Here is a 10,247-nt window from a genome sequence, read left to right as displayed (position 1 = left end):
ATGTCAAGGCCCGTCTTAAGTTTGCCAATGACCATTTGGATGATCCAGAGGAGTCATGGGAGAAAGTCACGTGGTCAGATGAGACCAAAATAGAACATTTTGGTCATAATTCCACTAACCCTGTTTGGAGAAAGAAGAATGATGAGGACCATCCCAAGAACACCATCCCTACTGTGAAGCATAGGGGTGATAGCATCATGTTTTGGGGGGGATTTTCTGCACATGGGACAGGGGAACTGCACTGTATTAAGGAGAGGAGGACCGGGGCCATGTATTGCGAGATATTGGGGAACAACCTCCTTCCCTCATTTAGAGCATTGAAGATGGGTCAAGGCTGGGTCTTCCAACATGACAATGACCCGAAGCACACAGACAGGATAACCAAGGAGTGGCTCTGTAAGAACCATATCAAGGTTCTGGCGTGGCATAGCCAGTCTCCAGACCTAAATCCAAAAAGAGAATCTTTGGAGGGAGCTCAAACTCCGTGTTTCTCAGCAACAACCCAGAAACCTGACTGATCTAGAGAAGATGTGTGTGGAGGAGTGGGCCAAAATCCCTTCTGCAGTGTGTGCAAACCTTGTGAAAAACTACAGGAAATGTTTGACTTCTGGAATCGCAAACAAAGGCTACTGTACTAAATATTAACATTGATTTTTTCAGGTGTTCAAATACTTATTTGCAGCTGTATAGTACAAATAAATAGTTAAAAAATCATACATTGGGATTTTTTTTGGGGATTATGTCTCTCACAGTGGACATGCACCTACGATGACAATTTCAGACCCCTCCATGATTTCCAAGTGGGAGAACTTGCAAAATAGCAGTGTGTTCAAATACTTATTTTCCTCACTGTAAATAAAAGTGTTGCAGCTGGTCTGTTTGTTCCCTCACAGCGAGTCAACCCTAATTATTGTCTGTGCAGAGATGATACCAGGAGCAACAGGGCAACCTTTTAAATACTGAAACTTGTCACTGCTAAATGTACAGAAGAGATGCTTAATGCAACGTGTAGTCTGACAAATCCAAGTTTCTTAAATTTTGAATTTGAGAATGTAGCCCAATAAAAGTCAATCACCAGAATATAAAGTCTCTGCTGTACATACATTACAGTTTGTGTCACAGGTTGCAGTATTCAGATGTGTCCACAGATGTTTCTAGCCTGTGACTGATGTCTGTTTGTCTCCCAGATGATGGATATGTTCTTCTTCATGTTCCTGCTGAGTATCTGGGTGGTTGCATACGGTGTTGCCAAACAAGGCATCCTCATCCACAATGACAATAGGCTGGACTGGATTCTCCGCGGGGCAATTTATGAGCCGTACCTCATCATATTTGGGAATTTTCCCACAAATATTGATTGTGAGTAGCGATGGAAAATAGTACTACTTGCTTTGTAGTCTCGCATTGCCAGACCTACTTTCACAGTGCTGTGGAGGAAGGTCTGGGTAGTCCAAACAACATTCTGGAATGGGAGACAAACGTGCTCTGGTTTAGTGGCAATCTTGGGCAATGCTAAGTGCCAGACACAATGACAGCGCCTCTGCAAAATGGCTTCAGGAAGGAACTTGTTTTGGAACGTGTACGTTAAAACTAAAACTCAGTCTCGCTCGCTGTCTGGATTTATCCACTACCTGTAGTTTTGTCAAGTGTAAAATGACTTAATAATTACTGACATTTACAAGGCTCTAACCTTGTTGTTTGAATTAGGATAGTATACCACATATCTCATATCTCTTTGCCTTCTGCAGATGCTGCGTTTGACATAAACTCCTGCAGCATGAATGGCACCGATCCTCAGAAGCCCAAGTGTCCGGTGCTGAATGAAAACCAAGCACCAGCTTTCCCTGAGTGGCTCACCATCATCATGCTTTGTATATACTTGCTCTTTGCCAACATACTGCTGCTCAACCTGCTCATAGCTATCTTCAAGTGAGTTCTCCACCACGTGTGTGTCTTAACTCAATCATATTTTGAGCTTTTCTCTGCAACAGCTTAGGTAATATGCTAATAATACTTATGCTAATATTACCTTAATACCACTTTATAACCAGGGCTTCCTTTCAGGGCTTGAAGTTTACTTTTTTGAAGACCAGTCACTGACTTTTTACCAGCCTTTTTTTGCCTCATAAAGGTGAAAAGCAGGAATCACATGAACGTTCAAAAACAGCAGTCGCATCCACTCCAATGGCGCTGCTTTCATGGACTACAGTGCCTTGACCGCAGCGGTCTGCTCCGTAAGCGCTGTCTTTGATAGTTTACAACGTATAGTGTGTAGGTGGCTTTTTGATGACTCGTGGTCGTTAATTGCTTCTAATTTTAAGTTTTTAGTCTTGTTTACAAAAGGATTTTACTTAGCTTTCTCTGAATCATACACACAAAAGTCACTGCAGTACATTTGTTCTGTACTGCTGTCATAAATCAACCCCTCACCGACCTTGCCGTTGTCGCCAATTGTCCACTTTGTAGTAAAACGTCTTCTTTTACTTTTCTTTGACTCTTGCTCATCTTTTTGTTGGTTGTTCGTTTCAGCTGGCTTTACTCCAGTAATGTTCCGCTACACTTTTAGCTAAAATCCAACAAAATGTCGGACTTCTTTGAAATGTAAAAGAACAACAGTTGAAAAAAAAACTAATGAATCACTCAATTCTCATTGGCTACCTGCCAATGTGGCAAGCAGATTGACAGTGTTACCCGCCAATTGCTAAATTCACCGCCTTTGGCGGGTGGTCGGGTGTTAATTTGAGGCCCTGCTTCCTTTTCATCCTCCATCTCTCTTTGTGGTCCTGCACAGCTTTACATTCCAGAAAGTTCAGGACAACACAGACAGAATATGGAAGTTTCAAAGATACGAGCTAATCAAGGAGTACCACAGCCGCCCTGCTGCCCCTCCTCCTTTCATCATCTTCAGCCATCTTTACCTCTTCATCAGGAACATGTTGATGTGCAGGCCCCCCATCATAAGTAAAGAGTTTAGTAAGTATTGACTTATTTATCTCGGTCTGCTGCAGTAGTGGACTTCATGGTTATTTGCTGCTAACTTCCACTCTAATTTTAGCTTTATCACTCTGTTAAAAAGTTTATTTATCATAAACCTACATTCTTACTGATTTCAGATTACAATGGTGCATGTATAAACCAGATTGTTATCAATATAGTCAAATCCTTAAAGAAATAAGGTCATATTCCCAGATATGCATTGGCAAAACAAGCATTTTTTTTTTCATTTGAGAACTTTATGACCTTTTTGTTTACAATGGGGGTACAATTCTCTCCCCCCCCCACACTTACACTCCTGATCAATGACTTTTGACCCCTTCACAGTCAACGCTATGACAGATATTGGTCTGATGCTCACTTTGCACACACACGTGCACAATATTAGATAAGGTAGCGAATAAGCATCTGACGCTGTTTTTCAGAGAGCGAGCTTCCTCAGATGGAGGAAGAGGAGCTGTTGACCTGGGAGGCCTTAATGAAGGACAGATACCTGCTGTCCACACAGCAGGAGCAGAGCCAGAGCATGGAGCGACGCATCCTGGACACGGCTCAAAAGTAAGACTCCCACAGGAATGGATGCCAGTGTAGCAACAGTCCTCTAGAGTAATTCTGTCTATGCAAGGCCCCTTGTCGCACCTTATTTATGTTTTAGTCGTGAAGCAAAGTGGTATTTTACGTCCAAAAATTGTTTCATTTGAACTTTTAGGGCCCTATTTAAACGATCTAAGTGCACGGCATGAAGTGCAGGGCACAGGTGCGTTCAGGGCATATCCAAATCCACTTTTGCTAGTTTGACGGCGGAAAAAAGGGTCTGTGCGCCGAGCGCATGGTTCAAAAGATTGTACTTAGGGTTTTCATTCCTTTATATGTGTGTTCTGGGTGTAACATGCAATAAACCAACCAGTGTCATCTCCCATTCCCTTTAACATCCAGGCGGGTTTGTACTTTGGCGCATTGCTATGAGTGTGTGTGTGTGTGTGTGTAAAAATAACAATGAAATGCTGTGCTATTGACTTTAGACCAGGTTTTTGTTGGTCAATGGCACGATCACTTTCGCTGCCTCAAGATAGCAATACGCCAAGAATTCACCTGAACACACCTCCCTGTAAGACCAGCTCGCCCATGGAAGCAAAGATGGCCGCAGGCGCATTTGCTGTTTAAACGACGTGGGCGCTGGACGGGACATTAACGACTGCGTTGGACTTAAACAAGCAAAGACACAAGCCGGGTGCAAGATAGGGCCCTTAGAGTCCTGTAGGGATACAGAACTATTCAGTTTTTTACAGCAAAAACAACAAAGGAAAAGTCAGAAAAAAAATGATAAATACATTTTAATATACGCCCAAATCGATATTATTGTATAAATAATCGTTCAAATTAATATGTGTCAGTGAAAAGGTGTCAGTTATAGGGAAACACCTACAGAGATTTCTTTTGAGCGTCTTGTTTTGGTTTTAACACCCGCAGCTTTACTGTTTTGGTTTCCCCTGCCTTTAGCGTTTTTTCCCGCCACAGCAAAAATCAGGTTTAATGGAATTGTTCAACATTTGGGAAATGTACTCACTGTAATTTCTCTCCTGCCAAAAGTTACATGAAAAGATCGATACCACTTTCATGTTTGTCTGTAAAATAGGAAGATGGGGCGCCCGGATAGATCAGTTGGTAGAGCAGGCGCTGATATAGAGGTTTACTCTTTGATGCAGTGGGCCCGGGATCAACTCCCTCTCCCCCCTTTCATGTCTTCCGCTGTCCTATCAATAAAGGTCTAAAAATTCCAAAAAAATAATCTTAAATAAGAAAATAGTTAGATTAGTTACTTTTGGACAGAGCCAGCTGTTTCCCTGTTTGCGGTCTTTGTGCTGAACCAGGTCACTGGAGGCTGTAGATTAATATTTAACAGACAAACATAAGAGTGGTATCATTTTTGTCATCTAACTCTTGGCAAAATTTCACAAACTATGACATTAATATTGCAACAACATAGTCAAAGTCTTTAAGGTTGGATGAGGCTCAAATTCTACTTTGACTGAACATAAAGAGTATTTAACATTAAACTATATTCAAATAAATACCAGGCACCCACACTGTGTTTGTTTGTTTCCTGAGGGTTACCACCATAACCGATCGATTGGAGAGGGAAGATGAAACGAGCTCTGCCGCCATGGTGAAAAGACTGGCTCGACTAGAGGAGCAGGTTGTGACCTGATTTTTGGTTATCACTGATGTTGCACCTGTGTCTGTAACATTTGACACTATGCTGTGGGTGCAAGATACACGATATAGAAAAGAGATGACGCACATCTTGATGTGTGTTCGTTGAATCTTCTCTCCAGATGTCCTCGGTGGAAAATCAGTCATCTTTGAATGTTGTATAAGCGATCATCAATGTGTGTGACCTACTTTCATTTTATCACATCAGGTCGTCCAGTCAGCCAAAGCCCTGCAATGGATTATGGACAGTCTGAAATGTCAGGGGTTTGCAGCAAAAGAAACACAACCCCCAAGTCAGCAACCAACTTTCTCATTCATCATTATTAGATATTACACATCTAAACTTCTCGATTGCGCTCACTTTTATCGTTCCCTGCAGCATTAACTACAACAGACGAGTCCCCTGACATTTATACGACGGAGAAAGAAGATGGGCTCCACGTGAACGCCCGTCAACTTTACTACCCCAACAGCAAAATCACACGCTTCCCTGTGCCTGACGAGAATGTGCCATGGAAGGTATTTCACATACATTTGCACCAGCTGCTGGTCCTCACAACATCACTGCATAAAAAGATGGTTTATTGGATTTGTGTTGTTTTTATGTGTTCTTTTTTCAGGTCAGATTCAGTTTATACAATCCGGCTTATTACGCCTCTGAAGACAGTGAGGACCATGTAGATGGGTATGTTTTTACCAAGAGAAGACCATACAAATGTGTTGTTCCTATTAGGTTTGGTGTCTGTATACATGTGCAGCAAATACAGGTCATTATAGGTGGGTTTTTTTAAAAATCAAAATAACAAGATTTTTCTCAAACATCTTTTTCTTAAAACATCTCAAAGCAAAAAAAAAAAAGTATTATATACAAATATATTTGATATACTGTACTATATTATGTATATATTTTATATATAAGAATAACTAACCTTTCTGACCTAACCCAGTGTACACTATCTCATTACAAGGCTCCCTAGCTCCTTATGTTGTGTTTTCTTTATTCTTTCACCTCACAGATCAGACTCGGAAGCCTTATATAATTACAGGTATGATACTCGATAAGATATACAAGGCATCAAATAGCACTTACAGTAACCTTACTTACCTTGGTGTCTGATATGTAGCCTATCTGATCTGTCATTAGAAACCCAGTAGGGAGGACAGGCATCAGGGGACGAGGTGCACTAAACCACCTTGGTCCAAATCTGAATGCAGAATATGTGCTTACACGGTAGGACCTCTCACGTCCTAATATATATATATTTTTTAAGTTTTTCACCACCACTGGATTGCACGGTCTGATCTATGACTTTAAATTATTATTATTATTTATGTCTTTAGCTGGCGGGATAGCGAGAGATCTGTTTTGGAGTACCTGGTGGTTTGGGATGAAAGCCAGGGAACCTTGACTTTACCTGGGGTGAGTCCTGCTGTTTGTTCACTTCAGCTGGTTTTTACTTTTTTGAGCTGTTCCAATAAACGTACCTTTCTGTTGTGGTTTCGAAACCATCAGGGACCTGTCCAATCTGCCGATCACATGCCAGTGACTCTGATTAGAACCATGGGAAAGAAGCTGTATGAAGAAGTAAATGCAAAAGTATCAGAGGGAACAAAGGTAGGTCTGTTTAACACTTTGGTTTGCCCTCATAGAGCTTCAAGGGACAATTTGGTTTACAGACGGCAGTTTAGAGGAATAAGAAAGTCAACAGGGAATAAAAAGCAACGATAAATTCATGAGGTAGAGATGTAAACACAACGTCACTTGTCACTAAAACAATTTAGAGAAAGCAGCTAGAAGAAGCCAGACACCAGGGGGCAGCCGCATGTTATTTGCAACTGGTAACAGGTAAATTTTGTTGAAAAAGTCAACTACAAAGCTGGTAGTAAAGTCAGTAAAACAACAGTAATATGTATCTGAATACATATTTAAATCAAAGACAAGCTAGAATTATTAAAGAATGAAAACAAATGTAGTTTAGGAAGCATCTATAAAATGCATTTAACAATGATTAGGTCTTGAGATGAGTTTTAAAACAATCAACAGAGTTTGCTGATCAGACCTCCTGAGGGAGACATGAATTAGAAGACCATGAGAGTAAAAGCTTGATCACGACAAAAGCTGGGGACAATTAAATGTAAATGTGCTGTATTTATATAGCGCTTTTCCAGTCTTAACAACTTCTCAAAGCACTTTTACATTTACAGGATACATTCACACACATCACGTCACTGTGACCGGGGCTGCCGTACAAGGTGCCACCTGCTCATCGGATAAACATTCACACACATTCACACTCCGATGCGCAGCACCGGGGCAACTCGGGGTTCAATGTCTTGCCCAAGGACACTTCGACAATGACTGCAGGGGCGGGGATCGAACCACCAACCTTCCGATTGGCAGGCAACCGCTCTACCACTGAGCCACAGCCGCCCCTGTGTGGCCCATTATCTATAAGATCTGAGAGGACTTATGGACTTCATTGGGAATCATACATAGTCTCTAGGTTAATGGGGATCACTTTGTAGCTGGATAGTCCCCTATCAATAACTGATGTGGTCTAATAGAACAGTCCTGCAATATGTCCTCCCTTCATGAAGGTGTTATGTTCAGTTTTTCTTCCAATTTTTTAGAGAGGTGGTGATTCAACTGTATAATCTGTATGATACTGTACTGAACTGTATGATCATTTGGGAAGCTACAGTTTGTGGTGCTATTGAACTTCCTTGCCTTATTATACTGAGAGGTGTTTCTTTTATTTAGCCTATCCTCATTGATATAAACGGGGTCAACAAAAGCAAGAAGACTTTCTCTGACAATCTCCAATATTTGATCACACCAAAGTCTTCTACTACTAAACTGTTTACATTTAGAAAAGGCTCTTGTAAGGACTCAAACCTGTTGATTTGATTAGTGTTTAGCAATTAAATTAGTTGGATGACTGATCATTTAAACATGCTTCTCTTGACTCAGACATTGAGGAACCTTGTTGATTCTAACATGCAGTTGTTGTGTTTTAGGTGTTTGAGGGCTATGTGGATGACTGCAGGAACACAGATAACGCCTGGGTGGAAACCACCGTCCTCAACATTCACCTGGACAGAATGAGCCAGGTGATGGAAGACATCAACAGTATGGTGAGAACATTATTCTCTGATTGTTTTACAGGAAGAACTTGACTGCTGCATTATTTGTTTCCTCTGAATTTGGGAGACGAAGTTCAGGTCATGATTCCGCACTACAGTGAACACAGCATTACTTATCATTGTTTTGTGATTATCTCTGGCTCAGGTAGCGAGCAGCCATGGCGCTCTTCAGTGGTGGGAGGTGAGCGGCAAAACCAGACTTAACTCAAACCAAAGAGAGTCTCTAAGGAAGGTTGCTGAGCGGCACAACAGGAAGTTTTGATGTTCAACGATGCTGTAGCTCTACACGTGCCTTCCATCCCGGTTTTTCTGCCTTTTTGGGGGGCCCTTTTTGTTAAGGGAAATTCTTTGAACCCCGGAAGCCTTGAATCAACACCAAACCCCATTTGTGCTGTGAATTTTTTTTAACAAATGCCCAAATTTCCATGGACGAAACCAAATTTTTAGCCACACCCGGAAGTGAGTCATAACATGAAATAAATACCTTGGTTAGGTTTGTGTTCAATTTATGGTACTTATACTTTACCCCCCAAAAATTTCAAAGCAAATAGGTAGTTATTTTTCAGTACATTTTCCACAGTACTGTAAAAAAAAATGATGTATTGGTTTTGAATGAAAATGTCCAACATTCCCCTATTTAAATAATTAAAAAAGATCCAGCTCAATCAAAATGCATTTAAAAGGGAATAACCTATAATAAGCATACATGACTTACGAAAAATCGGGAAGGAATTTTATTTGATCATTTTGTTGCAAAGCATCTGTTTTTTCCCTTTAAAGTTTTAAGCAGGGATTTCATTGTAATGGGTATTTTTTATTTTTGGCCATGCTGCTTTCATTGGGGAAAGGTTTTTTTTTTCTGAATTCTTTTCCACTATTTCAAAACTTTCTGCGAATTTTTTTGAAAGTCAAAATTGGGTATCTTTCAGTTTACTTCACAAAATGACCTTTTCAAAAAAAGCACCTGGCCTTATAATAATGATTAAAAAAACCCAATTTTTAAAAGCTTTGCGTTTTGTGGGTTTTTTAAAAAACATGTGTGTCTCACAATGTTTTTCAAGAATTAAAATAAGGGAAAACAAGGGAATATCCCCCGGGGCAGGGAATTCATTTTGCATATTTTGTTCTAAATTTGACGTGTTTTGACCTAAAAAAAGTCAGCCTTTTTTATTCCCACACGGGCTTATTGGCTAGGAAAAAAATTTCCAACCATTGATTTTGGTTTCAAAATTTTATTGGCTTGTTTTTTTTAAAATTAGATTACATCAATTATTCCCAAAATTTATCAAAAAAACCCCTTGGGGGAAAAAACGACGGGACTTTTTTTGTAATTATTTAATTTTCTGATTTCAATTCCTGGACGGATTTTAAAAAGAAAGATTACCTTGTCCCTTGGTTTAACCTTCATCTTAAATTCTGCCTTTATATTTATTGTTTACCCCCTTTAAACCCGGGGCAAAAGCGCCCAAAAAGCTTTAAAACTAATTTTAACCACGCCCAGAAAGGGATAAGAATGAAAGCCCCACCTATGGGGTTTTTTTGTCAAAGCCCCAAAAGGGACTACCAGACCGGCCCCGGAAAATGGACCACATAACAATAAAAAAGATTTATTAACTCCGTGATATAAGTTTTTTTTTTTTATAATTTGTGTCATAAAAGTTTGCGGGAAATTTTCAAACAATGGGGAAAAAAAATATGTAATCCCAAAAAGGGGGAATGTAAAATACAAACAATTGGCTACTTAATATGAGTTAAAAGAAGTAGCATACTGAGAGCTTTTACTCAAATAAACGTAGTAAAACCACAGTAGAAAATACTCAATTAAATCAATCCATCTAAATAAAAAAGTACTCTTTGTGCAAAATGACCCTCTCCCTCTTATAGACGATCTTTGA

The 10,247-nt window shown here is 40.1% G+C and overlaps 1 protein-coding gene and 1 long non-coding RNA gene across 3 annotated transcripts in view; one reads left to right on the top strand and one right to left on the bottom strand.

The window, feature by feature from the left end:
- Window positions 1–8,614, top strand: part of trpm2 (transient receptor potential cation channel, subfamily M, member 2) — a 19,948-nt gene extending 11,334 nt beyond the window's left edge. Inside the window, exons 20-33 of one of the 2 annotated variants that reach the window (XM_032529034.1) lie at window positions 1,188–1,359; window positions 1,749–1,929; window positions 2,792–2,973; window positions 3,420–3,552; window positions 5,104–5,191; window positions 5,417–5,501; window positions 5,588–5,727; window positions 5,829–5,893; window positions 6,225–6,254; window positions 6,353–6,439; window positions 6,550–6,628; window positions 6,722–6,823; window positions 8,227–8,343; window positions 8,498–8,614. In XM_032529034.1, coding sequence (XP_032384925.1) covers window positions 1,188–1,359; window positions 1,749–1,929; window positions 2,792–2,973; window positions 3,420–3,552; window positions 5,104–5,191; window positions 5,417–5,501; window positions 5,588–5,727; window positions 5,829–5,893; window positions 6,225–6,254; window positions 6,353–6,439; window positions 6,550–6,628; window positions 6,722–6,823; window positions 8,227–8,343; window positions 8,498–8,614 — 1,578 coding nt within the window. Of the gene's footprint in view, window positions 1–1,187; window positions 1,360–1,748; window positions 1,930–2,791; window positions 2,974–3,419; window positions 3,553–5,103; window positions 5,305–5,416; window positions 5,502–5,587; window positions 5,728–5,828; window positions 5,894–6,224; window positions 6,255–6,352; window positions 6,440–6,549; window positions 6,629–6,721; window positions 6,824–8,226; window positions 8,344–8,497 lie in introns of those variants that run through there. The other variant, XR_004334025.1, reaches the window with a different exon arrangement.
- Window positions 6,819–8,098, bottom strand: LOC116697713 (uncharacterized). Its single transcript, XR_004334036.1, has 3 exons — window positions 8,046–8,098; window positions 7,777–7,780; window positions 6,819–6,999 (listed from the first exon to the last, which is right to left on the bottom strand). It is a non-coding gene; the product is annotated as an uncharacterized LOC116697713 (long non-coding RNA).
- Window positions 8,615–10,247: the final 1,633 nt, after the last annotated feature.

Source organism: Etheostoma spectabile, chromosome 11 (assembly GCF_008692095.1).
Source record: "Etheostoma spectabile isolate EspeVRDwgs_2016 chromosome 11, UIUC_Espe_1.0, whole genome shotgun sequence".
NCBI lineage: Eukaryota > Metazoa > Chordata > Actinopteri > Perciformes > Percidae > Etheostoma > Etheostoma spectabile.
This window is presented reverse-complemented; position numbering and strand designations above follow the sequence as displayed.